The following is a 26,981-nucleotide window of genomic DNA, read 5'->3' as shown; positions in this document are numbered from 1 at the left end:
TGTGAAGCCACTCTGTTGACATCAGCGAAAAAGAAAAAAAAATACGTAGAAGTTGAAGAGAGAGAGAGACCAAAAGACAAAAGGGACTTAAAGAGCCAACCGGGCCTAGGCAGCAAAGGCGGCGGGAGCTACGGCAAGAGTGCAGGCTCAGCTCTGCTACAAAGAGCAGGGGAGAGAGCAGGGGGGTGGTGGGGTGCTGGCTATGATTCCCTCTGATGTGTCTTTGTGCCACCCAGCGTCTCAAAAAACACACCCGCGCACACACACACATGTGACAGAGAACAGAGATTGATGTAGATATCAAGAGGAGAAACAGCATAGGAGACACATGCAGACACCCACTCACATACACACGTGAATTGAACAATTATCCTATTAACTTTTGATGACCTATAAAAGTTTATTTTTTTCACTTGACATTACGCCTTCCCATTTCCCAAGTGGGAGGTGGTGCGCCATGTGCAAAGAGAAGCGTTGTCGGTAAATAGAAAAAGTTAGTGCGTTGAAGTCTGTTGGTGTCTTTAAAGTTATTTTAACCAAATGTGCAGTCAGCGATGAAGGTATTTTAATGCTGATCACCTGACTTCTTTGTTTTAATCTCTCATTGTATTAATATATTTTAATGGTGACGGTAGTCCATTCTTTTTTTTCTGTGTATTGAAGCTGCATCTCTCTGTGTTTTTACACCAGGTTGTGTTTAATGAAATAGGCTCTAGGTGACAAGATATATTGACTCTAATTGTGCACTTTCACCACAATTACAGTCAAGGTGTATAATAAATCAAGCCTGGACAAAGGTAAAATGTAAAAAATAGCATAAGAGAGCTTGTACTTTTGATCACCTTCTTAAATCTTCTCGCATAATGGACACAATTATTTATGACACTCCTAACTTCTAGCGCGGTTAATCATGATCGCAGTCGCACACATCTTGCATAACCTTTTTTTTTCTATGTAAGAGTCAGGCCCACAGAAAATTAATCGGCAACAATTTTAGAATCTTTTTCTTTTTTTTGAGAAGTGTGTATTTTCAGACATTGCAGTTTCCAGCTGCTTACAGTATAATGTTACGATTTACTCAGTTCTATTTCACTGTATCTGACTATCTTTGGGTTTAAAACTTTGAGAAACAATTGTTGGGGGGGTCAGGGGGGGAGGGGGGGTTCAATCAATTATTATAATAACTTGTTTCAGATATTAAGGTGGAACAACAATCTCACCAGAACTGATCATTAATGCACTGTTCTGCCTTTTTGCTCATTTACTAATGTCAACTCAATGCACAACAATAATCTGTGTGCAGCAACTGAAAATAGCCTCAGAAGCAGCCTCTAAATGGGACTTGGTAGCTTTTTATTGTTGCCGTGGCAGTGATTCTCCCTCCATCTCCCTGACAGGACGATGAGTTTGAGCAGGCCGCAGACGTTCGCTCTCAGCTGCGCTTCTTTGAGCATCTGGAGAGAATGGAGAAGCAGAGGAAGGACGAGCAGGAGAGAGAGATCCTGTTGAAAGCCGCCAAAGTAAGTCGCTGTCACCTCACCAATCTACTCTGTGTGCAAGTGTGTGTGTGTGTGTGTGTGTGTGTGTGTGTGTGTGTGAGAGAGTAAGTGTGTGTTTGTGTCCATGAGAGTCTCTGTATGTGTGTGTGTGTCTGTGTGTGTGTCTGTGGTGTGTGTGTGTGTGTGTGTGTGTGTGTGTGTGTGTGTGTGTGTGTGTGTGTGTGAGAGAGAGAGTAAGTGTGTGTTTGTGTCCATGAGAGTCTCTGTATGTGTGTGTGTGTGTGTGTGTGTGTGTGTGTGTGTGTGTGTGTGTGTGTGTGTGTGTGTGAGAGAGAGAGACAGAGCTAGTTGTCTCCATGCAACAGTGTGTTTGTGTGTATGTGTGTGTGTGTGTGTGTGTGTGTGTGTGTGTGTGTGAGAGAGAGAGACAGAGCTAGTTGTCTCCATGCAACAGTGTGTTTGTGTGTATGTGTGTGTGTGTGCATGTTGCTCCTGACAGATGAATTAGAGTGTGACACCAGTGGATAAAGTGACCTCCGTGTGTCCTCCCAGGCTCCTGGCCCCAGGGCTGCTCTGTCCTGGCTCTTCCTCCCCGGACACAGCACGGGGGGGGGGGGGGGGGGGGCTTGTACACTACGCAACTCCCATACACAATGCAGCCCACACACACACACACACACACACACACACACACACACCCACATACAACCTCTCAAAACATCCCTCTATCACAAGCCGTGACAGCCCAGGTGAAACGGAGCATCAGTTTTGAAAAAAAGAGTACACATTTCCTACAATGTCAGAGAAGCCAGCCTGTGATTGTTCTATCAATCTGCCCTCCAATGTACTGTTTGTAGCTTTTACAGATGTTGATCTAAACATCTGGAGTCAAATAAGGCTTACCAAGAAAATTGCACTCCATTCTTTATGGAAAGTATGCCCAAATAGTAATTGCATTTTCGTCCAACAGCGGTAACATATATTTGTATGGAATAAACTTCAATGGTAAGAGGGGAAAAGGCCTAATAACACTGGCAGCACTGCTTGATGTAGAGGAAGCGTTAAGTAGCAAAGATGCTGCCAAAATATATTTACAATTTACAACTAGTTTTGATTAAACTTCTGGAGAACGCTGTGTAGTCTGTGGCGGAGTAGTGGTAGACATTTCATCTTCATCATCTCGTTTCAAACACAGTCAAAACTTTTTATTGAATGTTGGATAATGGGAGAGAACGAGAGAGATAAAGAGCGAGAGAGAGAGAATATGTTAATATTTAGAGAGAGAGAGAGAGATCATTTTAACAGTTACCAGCTACACCTACATTGCTACCAAGGCTGAGAATAAGAAAAGAGCCAGCTTCATATCCCATAATAATCAACAAACCTTAAAATCATTTTGTTTTCTTGGTGAATATCACATGCTTTCTTGCTTCATGCTGTCTGCTGATTGTCTTTGATTTTAGTTGGGTCTAGTAGTACTCACGTTTAAGTGACATAATTGTTTCTCCCAGTATAGAGAGTGTAGTCTATACATTATTTAACATCTTTTTAAGTACATTATTGAGCCTTGATTTGAAAAAATAATTGTATTTGTTACATTGATCATCATTGCACAGAGCCCATGACACAATCAAACAAATAGATACAAGTTAATATACCTGCAAAAACATTACAAGAAATTAGTAAAACTTCTTAATGCGTACTGAATCATTGAATTGGTACCTGTCCACTATTTTCTGATCTCAGCTCTTGTTTGAGTCTGTAGGGACATTTGTTTGTCAGAAAAAAAATAAAAATAAAAAATTGGAAAGATTACATGCAAAAGAGAGATCTTTCGTAATGAAAATGCCTTGCGGTGCAACATTAACAGAAAGCTAGGTTAATTCAATTAATTTTGAATGGAGCCAATGTCCCACAGTGAAGGTGCTCATTGCAGCACACCTCACCGTCTTAATTGCATTTCTGCACTCCTCTCCTGCCACGAAGGATATTAGAAAAAGCCTTTGTTGTAGATGAACACTGGCTACCAAACCTCCTGACCTATCTATATTGTCTTGTCAGTGTGTGTGTGTGTGTGTGTGTGTGTGGGTGTGTGTGTGTGTGTGGGGGGGGGGGGTCCCGGTAGAATTTACAAAAATACACTACCTCAGCAGGACTACCCATGTCCTTTAAGTAATAAAAAGTGTCAGTGCTTGGTTCTTCATGTTTTTTTTACTGTGAGTGGTTCTCCTTATTAACATGATTACTGAATAATGTTTTTTTTTTTTCAAATTTAGCCGAGTTCTCGTTGGCAGGGCTTAGCTCAAGGGCTGTGTGGATTGCATGAGCATAGATTGACTTCACTTCAGATTCAGAGTCACGTCTTTGGCTTTTTGGCCCTTGTTGCCATGGCATTTCCAAATTTGGAAAGCAAATCTCTGCCTTATGGATGGTACAATATATTACATCAACACACTGCCCCTTTTCCCTCTACCATGCTATGCTATATTTCTTTTCGATAACATTGTGACACCAGCATATTCATCACATCACTGATAACTGTGGACATTGGTCCTTGCAGTCAGTGTAAGAGGCTGATTTCAAAGTAAAATCCATCCTGAAACTCTTAAACTCTGTGGGAAAAAAAGAAACTCATCACGTAACTTTGGATCGAGCATTGCTATATTTTTACATATTCCCAATGATAACTGTCAAAACCCTAAATGTCACGTTTTGGCATTTGTTCTTTTTTAAAAGGCCAACATTTAATTTGCACTCTCTATTTTAGACCAACTTTCAGCTGTTATACACTGAACAATCCATCACTGAACCTGGCTGAGACATCTTGCATTCTGTAAGTGATTCATCCCGGACTTACATCACGACTGCTGTCATGTTTTAAATGTATAGCTTGAATTAGATTTTTTTGGTTTTAAATAATCAACTTTTTTGGGAGAATATATTGACAGAATATTTAATATCAAGTGAAATGAACTCTTTTTCTCATGTAACCCCCAACTAAATCTCACAAGTAAAAACCTCTGGGGGTCTAAATTGGACGATGGAGTGTTTTCTTTGTTATTTAAGTACAGTATGCTTCAAACACATCTGCCTAAACCCAACAAAGGTTGCCAGCGTCTGCTACTCAGTCCCCCTTCTCCCCTCTGTTCTCTGCTGTACGTGGGGAAAAGCAGGGCAGCTGACTGAGGAGATGTAAAGCATGCCAGTGGCACCGCTGGCCTTTGTAAACAGTCCATCTGTACCAGCCCCTCCCACTCCCTCCGCCCCTCCGACACTGCCTGCCTCTCTCCTGCTCGCTAATTTGACCTCTTGAATAAGAGAGCCACTATAATAATAATCCACTCCTCCACCCGCCTCTCCTCTCCTCCTTTTCTCACAACAAGCCCTCCCTCCCTCCCTCTCTCCCTCCCTCCCTCCCTCTCTCCCTCCCTCCCTCCCTCCCTCTCTCCCTCCCTTCAATGCAAAATATGACTCAAGTCTTGAGGGATGCTCCGGCCGACCGCAGGGCAAAACACATTAGTCTTAGTGGAGATACCGACCAGTACGTGAGCCGCCTGATATATTTAAAGCCAATTAGCAGGAAGGCTAGGAGGAGCAGCCCTCCATCCATAAGGCAGAGAGGGTGAGGAGAGGGAAGGCAGGAAGAAGGGCAAGTTGAGACTCCTGCTATGGAGGCAGGCCCAACACTCGTTGAAGAAAAACAAATAACGTTTTAAACCGGAACAGATCTTAATAATCACTGATGTACTCTAAAACACAATTTATTGTGATTTTAACCGTGGCATTTTCTTCTCATAGGCCTGCATGAGTATGCCTTTATGTAACATTTTAAGTGGTTGTTCATTGACCGGACATGATTTAGATGATTAAAAAAAAAGTCTAATACAAAATACACATATTATATTCAGATCCGCATCATAACAGCACTCTGAGAGTGTGTTTGTAGTCCCATAATCTGCCCGTATTGCCTGCAGTGGTCAGCCGTACATGTACATTTTGGCTGTGTGGTGAAGGATTCCCAGGGACAAGTACATTCACCCAGATCCCGGCTGCTGATTAAAATAGAAGTGCTGTGTTGTTACGCCTGGGACGCGCAGACACAGACACAGACACACACACACACACACACACACACACACACACACACACACACACACACACACACACACACACACACATACACACACACACACACACACACACACACACACACTCACACACACACACACACACACACACACACACACACACACACACACACACACACACACACACACACACACATACACATACACACACACACAAACAGCAACGGATAGCCACACTGGCTCATGATGACACACATACAGCCACTGCCACAGATACTCACCAACATCCTTTGCCCTGTGTGTGTGACTGTGTGTGTGTGTGTGTGACTGTGTGTGTGTGTGTGTCTGTGTGTGTGTGTGTGTGTGTGTGCTGGCTTGTGCAGAATTTTTAATAACCTCTTTTGATTAGAATGCCCCTCCGGCGGCTTATTTAGGGCTGGATTTGGAGCGGGTTTAAAGGCCAGCACCCCCCGGGGGGCGCTCCATTGCGCTTCTCTGAATTCAAATACGATGTCCTTGACACCTCTGTATCCTGTTCCCATTTTGCACTATTTTCTGCTGCAGCAGCAACAGATGAGTAGCGAGTATGGGGCGGGCGGGGTGCTCCTTAAACCAGCTGTTAACCTGTGTTTTTCTCCCCCCTTTACTCCACAGAGTCGCTCCAGGCAAGAGGACCCAGAGCAAGCTAGACTCAAACAGAAAGCTAAGGAGGTAAGCTGCCGCCGAGATCATTACCCTTGACATTTTCCCCCCAACTCCGGCGTATTAATTTTTCATGCCTCGCTACATATGTAATGCCATTTAAAGTCGGACTTAAAAAAAAAAGTTTGAGGAATTATGCGCGTCGGTTGATGCCCATGTGTGGGAAACGATTTTGCGTTCACCAAAGACACTCTCCTCTTCCCCCACTTCCCCCGTTTCTTTTTCTTTTTCTTCCGCTATTTCAACCTCTCTTCATCTTGCACCAGTTTCAATTTTAACTAACGGCTGTTCACTGTGGGTAGAAGGGCCATCAGGGGAAGGATATACAGTGATAACTGAAGCAGCATGTGTGGGAATATTCAACATTTGTCCTTTTTTATATGAAAGCTGTTAATATCAATTTGTTGTGAAACCCTAACTAAAGTATCCGTCTCTCAAACTTTCCACTCTGTACTGGTTTAAAAGAGAGATTTTTTATTTATTTTTTCTCTTTGGAAAAGAGTCATAATGCAACAACAGTAAAAACAAACTGAATGGTGAATGAGGGTTTCAGATGAACCAATTCATTCTCTACATTAACTTTAACTGCTACAAAGGAGTAAAAACGTGTTCTTTCCTTCTTCAAGTATTAGGCCCAGGCACAGCACGTAGTGTTACAAATTGGGAAATGTTTGACTGATGTGGTGCTGGCACCTCTGTTGGCAGCACTACCGCTTCATCCTCCTTATTTTTAAGTGCAGTTCTTGTATATGGTAAAAACATTCCCAGTGGACTCCCAGAAAGTAGTCCACTCTTCTTCTGTTAGTGGTTGGTTAATGTTGTTTAGTTCTGTCACAGCGGAAGTTTGCATTTGTGTTTGTCTTCTTCTTTGTGTACTCCAGAATAACTTCAGTAGGTTCTTCCAGGCCTTGGCTCCCTAACAGGGATCAAGAGGACTGTGTGGCGCCTCCATAGTACGCAGGAGGATAAAACAAGCGCCACTCACCTGTTGTTGTTGTTATTGTCATGAGCAGACGTGGTTTCTTTACAGCCCCTTCTCTTTAAATGAAAAAAGCCCTTTGTTCATCCAACTAAAGTTTACTGAGCACGTTTGCACTTTTTATACTAATTTGTACATACACAGATTCCCACTTGACAGCTCCCCAGTGCAGCCGCTGTCTTTCAGTGTTGGCCACTCAGCCATTTACATGTTGGGGGTAGCTGTAAGTGCCTTCCTCAAGGGCAACTCAGTATTGTAGCGTGAGCAAAGTACTATTTCGTTTGTAGGCTTTTCCAAGCCAGTCTTTGGTGTTGAACTGGTGACCTTCAAGTGACACATGGTCTTCTCTTCTTACCGCTGGCTAACTGGCAGCGCTCTGTCTTTTATCCGGCGCGTCTCTTCTGGACATTTCTTTCTAGCAACACACAGAGCCCTGCTGCAGTTAAGAACATTCTCACTAGATCTCAGCCTTTTACCCATAAGCCCCCACATATGCAAATGAAGCAGCGTAATAGGCAGCACGATAGGTTTGCCCCCAGGGGCCATGTGATCAAAGTGGATCTCCTCCCCTGTTATGTGGCAGTCCGCTCGTCATCTGGTTACGGACAGATTAGTGCCTCGTGAGGGAGAGGCGCAGAGTGCACGTATATGCACATTTTTCATTTTCATCTGGAATTATAAAGAATGTACCGGTAGTTTGAAAAATTGTTACTTTATGTAATGCCTTCTCCCGCAAGATACGAGACGAGGAATACTACTAAGAAATCTTCAACTGTCCTCACACACAAACACACACACACACACACAGTAAATCTTAATTTTTTTTTTTGTTAATGGCCGTCATTTCTCAGCCCCCCGTGCAGGTTTTCATCACCTGCGCTGGCTGTTTGTGTCACTGCAGACTCTGTCGGCAGCTCACACACATCTGTGCAAAATTCATCAGGATAATAATCCGAAGCTATACTCTCCCAGGCGACGGACAGAGGAGCAAGCCTCTCTCATATAACCCCTCTCCCTGACCATGAAAACACACACACACACACACACACACACACACACATACAAAACAACAACCGCCATCACCAAACAATCATCAATTCGTAAAGACGGAATTAAGGAGTGTTATGTACTTATGTCAAGTGTCAGTGTATAAATTGAGCTGGCACTTGATGTGTTTTTAAAAAGGCAAAGTGCAGTGTGTTGCAAACTTTATACCCATGACCATCACATGTATGGTTAGAAGGGTCAAGCTCAGGTTGAATGTCAAGTCAAGTCCATTTCTGTCACATACTGTAGGCCAAAATGTGCCTGAAAGGGCTTTACAATCGGTATAACATGCAACACCTTCACCTTCAGACTCTTTTCGAAAAGGAAAATCTCATCCTCAGAAATAACAAGCGGTGTTTCCATGATCTTTCATTAAACCCAGTCTTTATTAGGTGAAAGTGTTTTTGCCTGAGAAAGTAGCCACACTTCACAACCACACTTCTAATATAATAGATGAGACATTTCTATTGTGGAAAATCCATTAGCTTCCATATACATATGAAAATCAAATATAGTTCTTTTTTCCAAAAGTTTAGCATTGAGGAGCAATGAACATTGTCGGCTCTAGGTGTCACTAGCATGTATACGTCTTGTATATTTATGCAGTTATTGTGTACTTGTATTTGCACCAAACCTAAACCACAATTGGCCTGATATAAACACTGGCAAAATAGATTGTGCGTGAGAGAGAGAGAGGCATAGCAGTCTAGCGCCTCCGTTTCCTCCATTCACTACCATTTGGCCGAAAGGTCAGATGGGCTATTTCAAAAAATGCCCCCAGTGAAAATCAATGGGCAAATCGTGGAGCTCAGTTCCTGTGTGTTGTTGTTGTTATCAGCGGTGTGTCTGTGTGTTCTGTCTGTTCCATCACTGAGGCAGGAGGTCGGGCAATACCTAGGCATTGAGAGGGGGAATATGAGAGAGAGAGAGAGAGAGACAGAGAAAAAGACAGAGAGAAAAGGAGTCTGAGGGGGTAGGGGGGGGGGGTTACGCAGAGAGAGATAGAAAGGGAGTTAAGGCCAGTGGAGATACATCACAGTGTCAGACACACAGACACACTGCAGCCACAGATTCATCATCGCAGCCGCGTCTGCAGGCACAACTGGACACAGGAAACGAGTGAACTGGAGAAGAGGAGTGGAGCAAGGACAGGCGAAGAGAGACGAGGGATGAGGGAAGAGGGGAGAGGGGAAAGACAAATTGGCTAATACAGCTGCCTGGCTAAAATCTGGACAGAAGCTCCTGTTAGGGCCGGTTCAGTTGCTAAACCAAACCATATCATGGCAAGAACACTAATATTTTCACTCTATAGGTAATTTATATGAGTACCATTGTGAACTCTTTTTCAGGTCAACCACATTCACATGACCTCGTAGCAAGGCTCCACTTCCAGCTTAGAGTGATTCCAGAGGACTCACTCCCAAAGCTGTTTTAGGTGGGAGTCATTTTGGCCAAATATTTGGAGATTAAAAAAAAAAAATTTACTATTATATTTTGTCCATTTTGATGCAGCAGCACCGCCTGAAATGTGTTGAACCTCTACTGATTTTACACTGCCCTCGCTCAACTTTGAACTTTGCTCGCTTCAAATGAAAAGCCTGTAGGTATGCGTCCTTCATAAACATATGTATGTGCGAATCTATTAATCAAGTTATAGTAACACCCGGGTGACAGATATACACACAACCCTGGTCAAATTTGGCCTCATTGCTCACATAATAAAGAACCTTTTCACATTAAGGGTGTGTGTGTTATTTAAAATCTCAGCCCCTTGCTAAGCCAGTATGCACCAAGCCTTAATTTATGCACACATAAATGTCTCTTGATTGGCCTGGCATCTTCCAGTGGCCAGGTCACAGAGAGACTGGGGATCCACCCACACTGAAGACCCCTTCAGCCAAAACCTCACACTTTCTCCAGAGAGGACAACACAGCAGGCCTTCAGCCTTTTATTCGGCCAGATATATCATATACAGTGTATAGTTCAGAGGCTCTCATCCTTTGGCCCTCCGCAAACTGCTGTGCTCAAAGAGGCGCTCTCCCCCACTAGGCAGGCCCCAGGGCAAAAGCCTGCTACCCCCTCTCTCCATGTTCTCTGCCTTTCTGCGCTGACTTTCAAAGAGAAGTCCTGCTGTTTGGTGCGTCCCAATTCGTAGTAGTTATGTTCTTGTCTTCTGGCCTCACACACACACACAATACCTTATAGAGCAGCTATAGTGTTGTCGGTTTGCCCATGGGATTAGTAGAATGGAAGATCATTAGATCATCATGGTTATCTCGAAAATATCACAAATAAGGTTATGCATTAGTTTCAACTTGATTACTATGTCCTTTAAAATACTGTTCCATACTTTGATATGTGGAATTAATTACAACATAAGAAAAATATCTGTTGTGTAGGTCCTTAAGACGTGCCGGCTATTTAACAGTACAGTAACCCTATCTTTATTTGTTGCTTTGTTGTCGGTATATAGTCTCAACTTCCGTTTTTTTTTCTTCTTCACCTCCTCGAGACATATTGCAAGAAAAAAGAGAAGCGGGGCTTTAAAAGTACCTTTGGTGTTCCTGTGTGTTTTCGAATATTACAAAGTGCTGTAATGAGAAGGAAAACAACAAAAAAGGAGATTTTGCCTCAGAGGGAGATAGCGACTCGTCTCCTCAATGTACAAGCCTGTAAGGTTCGACTTTTTTCTCTTTGTGCGCCAGAGCACTCCTTGGGACTGGAGCGGCAGGGGAATTGGGCATGCTGAGCTACGCTGGTGGCGAGGTGCCAGCCTCCTGTGCCTGGGATAGAGGAGTGAGAGAGAGAGAGAGAGATAGAGGCAGGAGGAGGCAGGACACGTTTCAATTAGGCAACAAAACACAGAGGATGGAAGGAGAGAAGGAAATGAAAAAAAAAACTCCCCCTCAACCCCTCACCGGCTAACTTCTCCCGTCTGACCTTTCCCCAAATACACACTGCTCTTCTGCTCCACCTTTACTCTTCTTCTTTTTCCATTTCAAAGTCTGAGGTGTCATTGTTTTGTGCTGGGAAATCATTACGTCGTAGAAGGACAGTAAGGTCTTTTGTGAGGTGATGCTATAGTGTGCCAGCTCGGCCTGCATGTTTCCATTAGATTGTCATGTTGGCTAATTAGAGAGCGGCAGCATGATTCACCTTGTTAATTAGGAGGACTTGCGCGCACCATGTGCCCGGGGGCGGTATGGTGGGGAAGAGGAGCCCAGCCTCAGAGCTTTCGATATAGTCGCACACTGCTTGCCTATGAAGATTCCCCCCTTCTCATCTACCTTCCCTTTCACTCCTTTTTTTTTTTTGATTTGGAAATGAATAAATCATTGAGATCGTCATCTCTCTCTCTCTCTCGCAGTGTGAATATCTGAGTTCTCATCTTTTTCCTGGATGCAAATTAGGCGTGATCAATAGAATTTGACGAGCGGCGAATCTAAATGTTTAAGAAGAAGAAGGAGAAGAAGAGAGAGACAGGGTAGAGAGAAGACTGCTAGACGAAGCACGTCGGGCGTAGAATGAGACAAAGCCAGAGAACATTTAAAGTAGGAAATTTTCCCTTAGATAAGCAGTATTTTTAATGATCGCCGCTCTCCTCCCGTCGCTCTGCCGTCACGCCGTCAGAATCTGCTTAACACTGATTTCTGGTGCCTTCGTGAGACACTGTTCCTCCATCAAATGTGTAGCGCAAATGTTATTATTTATAAAAAAATAATATATATACTCACTCCAAAGTAAAGGCATCAAGTCTGTTAGACACGTTCAATACAGTATATCCACATATTTCATGCAGTGTCCCTCCACACGGTTTTAAGAAGAACCGTAGGGTCATGATAGTAGTGACACTCACATAATGACCTTAGCTCGCGGGACGGCTGAGGGCTCTGAATAATTGGTCCTTGGCCCTGGAAACACTTCTGACATACTACAGCTTCAGAGGTAATGGAATATTCTTCTGAGCCAAGGCTATTAGCTCATGCATGTATTTTGAATGAATCTCCATAGGTAAAATAATATAATCACAAACAGATTTTACTGGAATATTTAAGGGGGTGGGGGGATTAGTGTGGGCTGAAAAGGACGATGAAAGAGGATTTCAAAGCATTTTTATTTCAATAGACTTTTTCAATCCCGACTGATACATTATCTTTTATTAAATAAGATTGATATTGGTACACTACTGAAAACACAAATTGCTAAAAGTGCTGTGCAATAAAGGTTATTTTGAAAAGTGTCAAAACCTACTGCTTTATGTTACTTGAAAACATTCAGTTTGAATTTAACATCGGATACATTAAAGTGCAAATGTATACCTTCAAGGCCAATGAGTCATAACAGGCGACAGTACACAGCACATAACACAACGCACACATCTGACATGTATTTTCATATATAAAGATCTTTCTCTTGAGGAACACTTCCATATGAAAGCATTGAGTTCTGTTGAGGAAGTATCTCTATCCAGTGTTAATGCAGGGATTTGCCAGCATTAAGCAGTTTGAGGGTGAACTCATGTCTTTGTAGTGCATGTGTGCAGATGGGGAAGTGAAACCTGATTGGTTACTGCAAATGGCCTTTCTCCCTGAAGCAAACTAACTGCCAGGCACTTCGCATGAAAAAAGGCCTCAAGATGCAGCACGCAGATGTTCACGTAATGTCGACCATGTGGGTGTCAGGTGAATGAGATCCATGGATTTACAGACATGCAGGAAACACATACGCAAAATGTCAACACACTCTCAATGAAGAAGAAGGAAACTCTCACACAAGAAAGTGCACTGTGTTGGATACCGGAACCTAAAATGTATTTGTAACACAACATCATTCATTTCCGCTAAAGTCTGGAACATATCTTGCCCTTAATTTTCTTCAAATTCCACTGGGCCTTATTCATCAGTCAAACGTTATTTATATAGCACATTTCATAGACAGCAAAAGTGACTCAAAGTGCTTCACGGAGGTCACTCATAAAAGCCACAGACAGAGCAACAAATTACGTCCAGAAATTCACAACACTTCTCTATAAAGACGGATGAAATAAAAAAGGACTAATGTCGGAACCCAAATGTCTAAACAATTCAGAGATCTCGAGATATTACACTCAAAACCAAAAATGTGAACCTCACGGTGAGTCAACCAACAGTTGTTGTTGAAATATAGGTCTAGAATGAAGGAGATTGACATTGTCGACATACGTAGCCTTTCCTGGAACCAATCCATTAGCATTGCTAAAACGAAAAAAGTTTTCACATTCCTACTCAACCCATATAGGCTAACAATAGAAAGGTTAGAGCCATGATAAGAGATTTGAGCCTCCCAATCTTATTTTCTTTGTGAGGGAAGAAAGCATTCACCAAAAATGGCACGTTATGTCTACTGAATGGCTCCCTGCTGTGTCCCGCTGGACCAGAGCTTTCTACGGGGGAGTAAGAGGCAGACCAGCTCCAAACCAATGGTCTTGCTTTTATACTGTGTTTCTTTGCAGGGCACTGAGCCCTTTAGCCTCCTTCACAGCCCCCTAGCTGCTTGTGACGTCAAGCAGAGCGTGTTCTGCTGTACCAAGGACATCTGTCTGTAAGCGTCTGTGGGGCCGCGAGCTTCCCCTCGGGCCTGGCGGAGAAAGGGATGGAGGGAGGAGGGAGGGAGGGTGGATGGATGAAGAGAAACGCCTTTGTTAAAAGAAGCAGAGATGGGGAAATGGCAGGTTGGCCATCATGGCTCCTGCAGCTCATCCTCCTCTTCATTGCAATAGCGCTCCGAGGTTCTTGCCGTATTTTGGACATTTTTGCATCATAGGGGAACATACGGCTCGTTATAATTTTTTTTTCTTATTTAGGCCTTGTTAGACATTTATACCAATCCACTGAGGGTTACAGAGCTCAGAGTTCCACAAGATGTGGGAAGTGTTTGACTCAAAAGCAATAGTACACCAGACAAATGGATCTTATTATTTCACATATGGCCCGCTTCACGATTATTTTCTTATTTTCTCAGTTAAAAAGTTATTGTAACAATGCATTGAACAATAAAATCAAGACATGCCCAGACCACTGTTATTGTCTGACTCATGAAAACATAGACAATTGAGGTTGTATTGGGCTGTGATAAAATTAAAGCATCGGATTTCATACATAAGTAACTAGTGAATTATTATTAATTAATTATTTAAAAAATTGAGAAATGGATATTTGGGTTTATAAAATGGAGCGAACATAATTAACGTTTGCAAAAACAAAGGGAGGGCTTTTAAATTCCACTGCCCTCAAACTACAGTTCTCTTATTTGAATATGATTTTGGTAGAATCTTCCAGGACACAACCTCATGACATGAATTATGTGATGCCCTACATGTAATCATTTGATATCAAGGCCAGGGATTGTTTAAGAATAGTAAAATTCATAGCAGGGACAAATATATTTTTGAGTTTGGCTGTTGGTAAATAAATGGTATATTTATTGTTGTCATAAAATATTGGGTGATGTCATATATTCTCAGAGGAGAGCTTTGATATCTCACAGAGAGTGAGCTTTAGTGCTTGAACACACACATTGTGCCATCACAGTGTTAACTGATACGCATTTAGCAGGACACTAAACATCTGTAAGAGACCTTTGTTCAGATGTTTCAAATGGTTCCCCAGCAATGTACTCATTTATGTTTGCAAACACTTCCCATTTACTCACACCTACCTTAACATCATCTCCTGACATGGTGCTTGTTGCTTCAAGACTAAAACCTCTTTCTAACAAAGCTTTAGATTGATTCTGTTGGGTACCTTGAAAAAAAATTCTACATCTCCTGACCTTTGCTAGTAATTTGACTTTACAAGTTTCCGTCCCGTGCTTCAAAAGGGCATGATGGCAGACTGGAAGCACTGGTATTTACGTGACTTTGGAACAACAGATATTTATGCTGTACAATTGATCGGACTTGGCAAATGTATGCAATCCTGCCAGCTGGTTATTCTTCCAGTCAGGGATGGATCCATGTTCTGACCTTTGCAGTTTTGGGCGGTGATTATGGCTTAACATTGTTGACAATGTAGAAGGTAGACAGATTATTGTGCTTGTGGGTAATACTTTAGATGTCCTTATCAGAAATATGACTTGTTGGCTGACACTGCAAATAATTTACTATACGTGCCAATATGTACAGAAATGTCCATAACGTGTTCCATAGGATCCACACAAAATCTGTGCTTTCAGTGCAGTTGATGAAAGCTACCTGAAAGTGTTTGAAAGGCAACAGTTATCCACATTCAATAGCATTGGTACACCTGTGTGTCTGTGTGTAGATGAATGTACTTTATGTTGGTGTCTGAAATAAATGGCGGTCCATACAGTCCTTAGAGAAGAAGCAAATCTATCAAAGCATGGCCCATCTCTGGCTTGTATCAGTTGGGCGGTCATTAAAGAAAGAAGGTAGACTCGGCACGCTGGCACCAGATTGAAATCAGAAATCCGTCTCCCCGTGTCATGGCGGCCTCTTTAGTGGCGGGAAACGCAGACTGGAGGGTCGCAGATGGTAAAATGAAGTCTTCATTTATCATACAGTCATAAATCTGAGAACGCAGGCAGTTGCTGTGGGCGCTGGGAGCCCATGCCTGGTGCCAACTGCTAGGCGAAAATGCCAGCATCCTGGTGCCATCAGTGAGATAGCCGACCACTCTCTTTATCTCTCTTTCTCTCTGTCTCTCTGTCCCTCTCTCTCTCTCTCTCTCTCTCTCTCTCTCTCTCTCTCTCTCTCTCTCTCTCTGCCCCCCCCCCTCTCTCTCTCTCTTGCTCTATTGCTCTTACCAGCTTGCTTTACGACGAGATTCTTTAAGGTCATGCCTGGAGGGATTTGTGTTGTTCGTGGAAAAGCTTAATAAGGTTAGCATTGATAACACGAATGCTACATGTGCCATGTGGACAGGGGCAATCGTCATACATCCACCCTGTTTGCCACATCCAGCCACAATCCCCAGCTCACTCCATTACACCCTGTATTGCCATTTGCATAGTGTTAAGAGCTTGATTCCCAAACTGCCGGAAATCCCTGAATAGAACATCTCCTATACCATTGCATCAACATTGCATCTACCTACAATATGTTTTAACTAGATTATTTATATTTTTCCGACCATCCATTTGAACATTTTACAAGAACATGTGCTTTAGGTATTCCGCTGCTGGTTGGCACTACTGTTATTACTTCCTACTTTGTGTTGTCAGCGTGTTTGAGTCTTTCAACAGTTCCGCCATGCTAAATGTGAAGTGGCAACACCCTAAAGGGCATGCCTTGCCATGGGGTTCTATGACAAAATCAGAAGCAACTGCATGCACATTTTAGATCAGACTTTAACACACCAAAGCAACCTTTTACAGACCGCCATCTGAAAGTAACATGAAAATTTCCCCCCTGATCAGACAACATACATGCCTCACACAAACACCAGCGCCCAGCCAGAGCATGCTGAGAGATAACATAAAAGAACATGAAAGACATGAAAGCGCACATTGATTGTCCCTGCTCGCCTCATCCCAGGCCTCTCTCCCCCAGCGGGCAGGCACGCAGGCAAGCTGGTGGGTAGGCATTCCCTGAGCTGTGACCAAGATTGATAGGCACGTGTGTGTGTCTGTGTGTCTGTGTACTGTGTTTGCATGTTTGAGGGAGTGCTGACACCCTCTGTGCCATGGCCCCAGGCCCTCACACATCCACCCAATAGAAAGGGCAGCTCCCAGCAACGCTGGGTTACCCCTCAGACCTGCGGCTAGACATGACATTACCTTGGGCAATGCCTCCCCACAACCTTCCCCTTTATACATCACAAACTGCAAAAATCACTATGGGACCATGTAACCACACACATACACACACACGTACACATACACACACACAAACACATTCATACGCATACTTACACTCACATACTTGATCTTTGATAGCAGCTCTGTTAATGGCTGACGACAGACTTCCATTTTGTTCGGCTCAGGAGAGCATATATATGCATGGATAAATGGATAGAAGGAAGAAGACAGATATCTTTCTTCTTCACAGTCCTTAATATGAGTTTTCTACATGTGATCCTACTCGTCTCGTTGCTTAGCCTACTTATTTTTTCACCAGGTCCTCCAGCGCAGGCAGTTTTGGTTGCAAATGCTCCTTAAATCTTAAATTCTTAAGATGTGCGGTCACTTTTGTGGCTTCAAGTAATGGTCATGGTGCATCTTCATGCAGTTAACTTAACATATACAGAGCAAGAAAGCAGTGTTTGGGGTGGTCGAGATTTTTTACATTTATTTTCTAACCTTTCTTTTGTCTTCACCAGATGCAACAACAGGAACTGGCCGTGATGAGGCAGAGAGATGCCAACCTTACTGCACTAGCGGCCATTGGACCGCGCAAAAGACGTAAAGTGGATTCACCAGGGTCCACTCCATCAGGGACAGAGGTAAGAACCACACTCACTGAATGGCGTGATTATGAAATTGTTTGTCCATATCCACTTCCTAGTGTTGACTCGATATCCAACCCTCAACAACGACAATTTGTGATGATGACATATTGGCCTAACTAATCATCGCATCTTTCAGACTTTGAATCCTTACCACCCTTCTAATGATAATATACAAAACTAATAATAAACATAATGACAACCTAACTAACTAACTTTCTACAGGCTTTTCTACAAAGATACTGACAGAATAATGTAAAGTTTTTCTCAGTTGTATAACAGTGTTTTGTATTATTTTTGTGTAAAGACTGCTGCATGTTCTTGTCAACCCCGTCTGTGGTAAGTTCAAACATAGAGGGTTGCTAGATATAAAAAAGAAAACATTAAAAAGAAAACATGATTCACTGAACATGTATCTTGAAGACAGTAAATGAGAAGCGACCCATAACGGTAGGTAAAGCAAAGGTTTATAATTCCGGCTGATGGTCAGATAGTTTGTACTCCTTGTAAGCAAGCGGGTTACCTCCTGAGTCAGTTGTTCATAGACTTTAGGTTTTCTAATATGTTGATAAAGGTTTTTGCAGAGTTCACAAGGTCAGATTTTTAACACAAGTGCAGTGACCGACTTTGTCCTAGAACAATGAATCAATATTCTAAAGTTGGCTGTGGTATTGGTACTGTAGTTAGAGATTAGGCAGAATCATAGCTACATTTGCTGGCTGCCTAATGTGCACACACTTTCTGTTTAGTTGTTCCCTACTGTGTCATCATGATAATTCAGAATACTTTAATAGCTATTGTAAGGATTTCTTATGTTGTACGTAACGTTGTACTTGGAACCCCGGACAGGACTCCGTTTGCAATAGTCCAGACGGGATGTGATGAAGGCGTAAATGAGTGTTTCTGCCACGGACACAGATAGTGATTGGCGGAGTCTGGAGATGTTCTTGACCAACAGGAGCAGATAGCCAACCAATAGAGCAGTGCCTTGGGTGCCACAATCACGAGTTCAGTGTTATTGTTGTTGAGTTTAAACAGGTTAGAAGTCATCCAGACTTTGATGTCGTGGAGGCAGTTGAGAAGAGACTCGGGTGGGAGCTGAGTGGAGGGTTTGGTACTGAGGTACAACTGGGTGTCATCAGCGTATGTATGGAAGCTTATGCCGTGCTGGCGTATGATCCGACCAAGGGGCAGCATGTAGATGGTGTAGATGAGGGGCCCCAGCACGGAGCCTTGAGGCATGCCTTAGTGGACGGTGCCTAGGGGGGAGCAGAAGTAAGGGATGGCAATAAACTGTTTTTTTTACTGTCGGTGAGGTAGGACTGGAACCAGGAAAGTACTGTGCCTGAGAGGCCGATGTTGTTGGAGAGACAGTTGAGGAGGATGATATGAGAGACCGTTTCGAACTCAGCTTTGAGGACAAGGAGGATCAGGATGCTGATACAGCCTACGGCAGCGATGAGGAGCTCATTGGTGATTTTGATGACGGCGGTCTTTGCGCTGTGGTGTGTTCTGAATCCAGGTTGAAGGGGTTTGTGAAGCTCATGATTGGACATGTGTAGTTGGAGTTGGGCAGCAACTGTTTGTTCCAGGATTTTGCTTAGGAATGGAAGGTTGGAGATGGGGCGCTAGTTGCTTACTTTATATTATCTTATCAGGCTATGCTGTTGTCTTGGCCTCTCACCTCTTCTGTTAGTGGGGATATAATAACATTTGACGTCCTGTTTTTGTAGAAATTGTGATCACATTACAGTCCACTCTTTGGACCTCTGTCTGCCTTTAAGCTCATAATATTTAAATGCTTTTTCAACGTCATTAAATTTCACACTTACAAAATGTACTTCGGTAAATCCAAATTTAATTTTGGTTGCCTGATCTTATTACATTTGTATTGTGTACCGAAAGCAAGTCTTAGTATTTAAGAGGTGAACACATAATGAAGGGGATGATTTATTTTAAGTTATGTAATACATTTGAAATGAAGTCCAGCTGTCAGAATAAGAAGACATAAAAATGGAGATAGGGAATATAATTAAAAGAGTACGACCCCAACCTCTGTAACATTATTCCCCCCCCCCCCCCCAGTTGTCATAGAAAACACTGGCAGTTTGACATAGTATAAGCTCTAATGTTTACTGAAGTGAGAGGACTGTGAGAAGTTAAAAATGATAACACTGTAACTACACTTACTTTTTTTAATTTGCTCTAATAACAATGGAAAATAGATTGTTTTTAATGGTTATGTTATGGTTACGATGCTGGACCCAAGAGCAGACAGAGACGAAGTAGGATTTATATAAAAAAAGGTTTATTATATATATGGTGAGGGGAAGCAGGTAGTGGGTGAGGGAGCCAGGGGGAGACCAAAGCCGGGAAGCTGGAGAGAGTGGTCCGGATACTGCAGGCAGAGGAAAAACAAAAGTTAGGTTGTGGTCAACAGCTACAGGCAACAAGAAACCAGAGACGAGTAAGCGAGAGCGAGGGAACATTAAACTGGAGCCAGGTACGTTATAGTTACCACGGTAGCGCATAGGACGATCCGGCGCCGACAGCAAGGAATCCACGGGTTATGAAGGGGAGTTGATTGGAGGTGAAGACCAGGTGAGCGTGATTGCAGATGAGGACCAGGTGTGAAGTGAGACAGACAGGGGGAGTGGCAGATACAGACGAGGAAAACACAGCGGGCTGCTGTGACCACAACAGTACCCTCCCCTCAATGGACGCCTCCAGGCGGCCTAAGCTTCTCTGGATGAGCCAGATGGAAATCCCGGATGAGGGAGGGGTCGAGAATGAGACCCCGCGAAACCCAGCTCCTTTCCTCAGGACCGTAACCCTCCCAATCCACGAGGTACTGATGCCCTCTGCCCCGACGCCGAATGTCCAGCAACCGCCGGACGGTGTATGCTGGGTGGTTGTCAATCACCCGGGGAGGAGGGGGGGCAACGGCCGGGGGGGAGAGAGGGCTGGTGGAGACTGGCTTTAGACGAGAGACATGGAAGGTTGGGTGGACGTGCATGGCTGGGGGCAGCTTGAGTGTGACCGCAGAGGGGTTGATGACGGAGACAATAGGGAAGGGCCCCACAAAACGAGGGGTTAACTTCTTAGAGCCAGTCTGTAAGGGAAGGTCCTTGGAGGACAACCACACCTGCTGACCCACCCGATAGGCAGGAGCGGGAGCCCGGTGGCGATCAGCCGTGCGCCGGTTCTGCTCAGCGGAGCGCAGCAGAGCGGTGCGCGCGCCCTTCCACACCCTGCGGCAGCGGCGGAGATGGTGCTGTACTGAGGGAACGGAGATGTCGTCCTCCTGAGCCGGAAACAAGGGCGGTTGGTACCCCAGGGAACATTCAAACGGGGACATGCCGGTGGCTGCACAGGACATGGAGTTGTGGGCATACTCGATCCAAGAGAGATGGTCGCTCCAGGCAGAGGGGTTGCGGGCAGCCACACAACGCAGCGCGGTTCCAAGATCCTGATTCGCTCTCTCCGCCTGCCCATTAGTCTGCGGCTGGTACCCTGATGACAGGCTGACAGAGGCCCCCAGCGCACGGCAGAAGGCTTTCCACACCTGGGAGATGAATTGGGGGCCGCGGTCGGAGACGAGGTCCGTGGGAATCCCGTGGAGGCGGAACACATGCTGCACGAGCAGCTGGGCAGTCTCGGTGGCAGAGGGGAGCTTTGGGAGGGCAATGAAATGAACAGCCTTAGAGAACCTATCCACAACTGTGAGGATGACTGTATGGCCATTAGAGGGGGGAAGACCAGTGACGAAATCCAGGCCAATGTGAGACCAGGGCCGACCAGGAACAGGAAGCGGGCGAAGCAGGCCGGCAGGGGGTTGATGGGAGGACTTGGCCCGAGCACAAACCGTGCAGGCCAGCACGAAAGCCCGGGTGTCAGCGTCCATCGCTGGCCACCAAAAGTACCTCTTAAGGAGTGACAGGGTGCGACCCACGCCAGGGTGACAGGCAAAACGCGATGTGTGACCCCACACCAGAACCTGGGAGCGCACCGAACTGGGGACAAAGAGGCGGTTAGGAGGGCCGTTGCCCGGGTCTGGTTCAGTGATTTGGGCCTCCCGGATGAGGGACTCTATCTCCCAGGTAACCGCAGCCACCCTGAGACAGGAAGGAGAGAGGATGGTGTCAGGGGGACCCGGTGTGTCCACAGTGCCAAACTGGCGGGAGAGGGCGTCTGGTTTGACGTTACGGGAACCGGGCCGGTAGGTGAGGGAGAAATTGAAACGCCCAAAAAACAGGGACCACCGGGCCTGGCGGGAATTCAATCGCTTGGCTGTCTGGATGTAAGACAAATTCTTGTGGTCAGTCCATACCACGAACGGCTGTTCTGACCCCTCAAGCCAGTGCCGCCATTCCTCCAACGCCAGTTTCACAGCCAGCAGCTCTCTGTTACCCACATCATAATTCCGCTCAGCAGGAACCAGCCGGCGAGAGAAAAAAGCGCAGGGGTGAATTTTCTCATCAGAGGCCGAGCGCTGGGACAGGACCGCCCCCACCCCAGTGTCAGATGCATCAACCTCCACAATGAACTGCCTGGAGGGATCCGGTTGGATGAGAATGGGGGCAGACGAAAAAAGCTCCTTAAGCCTAGAGAAGGCAGCCTCCGCTTCAGGCGTCCAGGCAAAAGGGCGGGCAGGGGAGGTGAGATGAGTGAGAGGGGCTGCCACCCTGCTGTAGTCACGGATGAACCTCCGGTAAAAATTGGCAAACCCCAGAAACTGCTGCAGTTTCTTGCGGGAATCGGGGATGGGCCAGTCAGTCACTGCAATGACCTTCTCGGGGCAGGTCCTCACTTGCCCGCTCTCAATGATGAACCCCAGGAAGGATACAGAGGTGACACTGAACTCACACTTCTCGGCCTTCACATATAGCTTGTTCTCCAACAGCCGTTGAAGAACTTGCCGGACATGCTGGACGTGTTCCTTCTGATTGCGGGAAAAAATCAGGATGTCGTCTAAATAGACAAAAACTGAGCGGTTGAGAAAGTCCCGGAGGACGTCGTTAACCAGGTTCTGGAACACAGCAGGGGCATTAGTTAGGCCGAAAGGCATGACGAGATACTCAAAATGGCCGAGGGGGGTGTTAAAGGCCGTCTTCCACTCATCGCCTTCACGGATGCGCACCAGATGATAGGCATTACGTAGGTCCAATTTGGAGAAGACTGTGGCGCCCTGCAGTGGCTCGAATGCGGAACTGATGAGGGGCAACGCATACTTGTTCTTCACAGTAATGTTATTGAGACCCCTGAAATCAATGCATGGGCGAAGTGACTTGTCCTTTTTGGCCACAAAAAAGAAACCTGCACCAACAGGAGAAGAGGAGGGTCTCATGAGGCCAGCCGAAAGAGAATCCTTAATGTACTTCTCCATGGCCTCCCTCTCAGGACGGGACAAGTTATAAAGGCGACTACTGGGCAAAGGGGCGCCGGGGAGGAGATCAATGGCACAGTCATAGGGGCGATGAGGAGGCAGGGTGAGCGCACGACACTTACTAAATACCTCTCCCAGGTCATGATAAATTTGGGGAACCAAGGAGAGGTCGGGAGGTTCCTTGGGCAAGAGAACATCTCCCACTGCCGGAGACAGGGCAGACTGTAAGCAGGTGGAATGACAAAACGTGCTCCAACTCACCACCTTGCCAGAAGACCAGTCAAATTGGGGATTGTGAAGCTTGAGCCAGGGGTACCCCAGCACCAGGGGAGTGAGGGGAGACAGGATGACATGAAACTGAAGTATCTCGTGGTGATTGCCAGAAACAATTAATTCAAGGGGCTTAGTACGGTGGGTAATAAGGGCCAGGTGACGGCCGTCTAAGGCGTTAGCATTTAAGGGAGAGGGTAATTGTTCCAATTTAATGCCAACCTGAGACGCGAAGCCCGCATCAATGAAGTTCTCATCCGCTCCAGAATCCACCAGGGCTGACACAGGAAAGGAATGCCCGAGGGACAGGAGAGTGGCATCCAGCAGTGAGCGAGAACAGTGAGAATCGGGGACGGAGGGGGCGTGGCTCAGCAGGGCCCCGAGCCTCACTGCCGAGCCCTGTCTTTTGGCAGTGACGGACAGGTGGAGATGAGATGCCCGGGCAGCGCACAGTACAGACACACTCCGGTCTTAATCCGATGAAGCCGCTCTGCCTGGGTGAGACGTGTGCGACCCAGCTGCATGGGCTCCTCTTCAGTGACAGCACGCGTCACGGGGGCAGAGAGGGCAGTCTTAGGGAAGAGTGGGGAACAGGAAGCAGCGAAAACCGGAGGCACGGAGCTGCCCGCCTTCTCCCTACGCCGCTCGCGTAGGCGATTATCCAGCCGGATAGAGAGGGAAATTATTTCATCGAGAGTGTCAGCTTCCTCCCTAGTAGCCAGCTCATCCTTGATTGTCTCACTGAGACCGGAAAGAAAAAGCCCACGTAGTGACTTGTCGTTCCAGCCTGACCTGGCTGCATAGGTCCTGAACTCAACGGAGAACTCAGCTACACTGCGGGAGCCCTGACGTAAAGAAATAAGCCGCTTGGCGGCGTCCCCTCCCTCTACTGGATGGTCAAACACTTTCCTCATCTCTGCTACAAAAAGGTCAAAATTGTCATTAGCTGGGGAATCACTGTCCCATAATGCTGAAGCCCACGCTAGTGCATTACCCTTAAGTGACCCCATAATGTAAGCGATCTTAGCCTTTTCTGTGGGATAGGTGAGAGGCTGCTGACTGAAAACTAGGAAACACTGAATCAAAAAGTCTCTGCACGTACCCATGTCCCCAGCATAGCGCTCTGGCGCAGGAATAAATGGCTCACGAGCTCGTGGCAGGTGTAACGGGGAAGTGAGAGCAGGCGGAGGTGCCGCTGGTAGTGGAGGCGCTGTGGTGGGGGGTACCAGTAAGTCCAATTGGTCACCCATCTGTGTGACTCGGGTAGCGAGATTCTTAAACGCCTCCATAGCGTCCCGGAGAGCTTGGCTGTGCTCCGCCACCTGAGTGCCTTGGGCGGCGAGAGCTCCACGAATCTTTCCGATGTCCGCTGGGTCCATCTTGGCCGGATCGTTCTGTTATGGTTACGATGCTGGACCCAAGAGCAGACAGAGACGAAGTAGGATTTATATAAAAAAAGGTTTATTATATATATGGTGAGGGGAAGCAGGTAGTGGGTGAGGGAGCCAGGGGGAGACCAAAGCCGGGAAGCTGGAGAGAGTGGTCCGGATACTGCAGGCAGAGGAAAAACAAAAGTTAGGTTGTGGTCAACAGCTACAGGCAACAAGAAACCAGAGACGAGTAAGCGAGAGCGAGGGAACATTAAACTGGAGCCAGGTACGTTATAGTTACCACGGTAGCGCATAGGACGATCCGGCGCCGACAGCAAGGAATCCACGGGTTATGAAGGGGAGTTGATTGGAGGTGAAGACCAGGTGAGCGTGATTGCAGATGAGGACCAGGTGTGAAGTGAGACAGACAGGGGGAGTGGCAGATACAGACGAGGAAAACACAGCGGGCTGCTGTGACCACAACAGGTTATTGATTGATTGATATATTAAGCATTTACATGTAATCGTAAGATAGACCGATAGATTCAATAGGATTCTCTTAGGTGTAAAGTTAATGTATAGGTATATGTTAACATAATTTATTTAACAAGATATCATGTGCAACCTAATACAAACACAAAGCCACACACCAAGACACATATGGCAAATCTTTAAATCAGAAGTTGAAAAGTACATATGAGTTTTGAGAAATTGATACAATATGAATAAAACAGAGTAATTAACTGTCACACAAATATGAACTGTGTAAATAAATGACTCTAATGATATGAAGCAGATGGCGTGGCTTAATTTTATTTCTATGTATGTGTGCGTATTTATATTTTCCTGAATGGCCACAAATCACCAATGAGTGAGAGTTCAGTGAGAGTTTGGCATCCTTATTCGTACAGAACTGAGCTGACTGTGTGTAACCACAACCAAGGCTGTGCGACAAGGGAGCTATGAAGTGCACTGGTGGGTTGGCGACAAAATGTGCAGCCCTCTGTACCATTGTTCTCATGTTTAGTCATCTACAAAGTGGTTGAGGATGAACAAATCTGAAATCTCCGATTAGAGTCATGAGTCAATACCTTTCTGGTGGCACCATGGAGTATTCGGGACAGGGTTCTTTGTTGGTCTCCCTTCCCCCTCCAGACTTTAGTTTGGAGAACCATTATATTCCTAATACCACACGTCCTTGTCATGCCTAACCTCTTAAGCATAAACCAAATGTAGGAACCTGTCTAATAACCAACTCTCCACAGTTTAAGTTAGAGAACATGACAAAGATGTTATGAAATATGTGCGTATGTTACAGGGAACACGGTGACATTCTCCCATGTGACTTGCCTAATCTGCTCTCAATTAAGCCTGAGCTGTGTTATTATGAAGAACTGTCTCCTGTTTGAGGTTCCATAAGAAAGGACTTTCTTATGGAAAGTATTCATTTCTTCAGTACAGTCATACATGAAGTCAGGCACAGTTGCTGTACCAAGTCACATTTTCCTTAAGGCAGTAGAAGAAACATTTAAAATTCCAAATATTCATCTGTAAATATGATGAATCTAAAATAAGGCTGAATTTTTGAATGTCAATTGGTCGAGTTACATCTCCACATCCTTCGCTTAGCAGCAATATGCTGCGGAGGGAGCATAGCAATGCACCCGGCAAAAAAAGCATAAATAACAAAATAAAAGCATTACTTCTGGTCCTTGAGTGCAGTGCCAACCTCTTTCAGAATGTTTTACCCTGATGGGTATTAGCCTGCGACCTTCTGCTGCCTTCGAAAAAAAGCTGCTTTCTCAAACTGCTTTCCCAAATGCAGTTACACAACATAAACATAAATATACATTATCCTAGAGTTGTTGCCTTTTTTTCTTATTCTATCCCTCTTTTTAACGTCCTGTTTGTGTTTAATTAGAGGGGCATAATGAAGTGAAGTCATGGTGTGCCCCTCCTCTGGAGTGATTTGCGGAGGAGGAGGAGGAAGAATCTTAACTTATTTTCACTTCGTTTTCACCTCCTCACATTTCTTCATTTCACATGGGCTGGAAGCGCCCGCAGCGTTCTCTTTCCCTTCTCCAGAGCAAAGTGAATGTGACTTTTCTAAGGGGGTCACAGGATGCCTGGAGGCCTGTGGGTGTTACTGGACTGTTGCCTGCTCTTAGCTTCACTGAGGGGCTTGTCATAGATTTC

The 26,981-nt window shown here is 45.2% G+C and overlaps 1 protein-coding gene across 2 annotated transcripts in view; it reads left to right on the top strand.

Annotated features, from left to right (window-relative positions):
- Nucleotides 1-26,981, top strand: part of LOC307269227 (transcription initiation factor TFIID subunit 4) — a gene marked incomplete at its 5' end in the record, with an annotated part of 84,914 nt that overhangs the window by 36,378 nt on the left and 21,555 nt on the right. For both annotated transcript variants that reach the window (XM_080052104.1, XM_080052103.1), the window contains 3 exons: nt 1,398-1,520; nt 6,242-6,298; nt 17,634-17,756. In XM_080052104.1, the coding sequence (XP_079908230.1) occupies nt 1,398-1,520; nt 6,242-6,298; nt 17,634-17,756 (303 nt within the window). The remainder of the gene's footprint in view (nt 1-1,397; nt 1,521-6,241; nt 6,299-17,633; nt 17,757-26,981) is intronic.

The sequence above is a fragment of the Ammodytes marinus genome, assembly GCF_949987685.1.
Source record: "Ammodytes marinus genome assembly, chromosome: 1".
In the NCBI taxonomy this organism is placed as follows: domain Eukaryota; kingdom Metazoa; phylum Chordata; class Actinopteri; order Uranoscopiformes; family Ammodytidae; genus Ammodytes; species Ammodytes marinus.
This window is presented reverse-complemented; position numbering and strand designations above follow the sequence as displayed.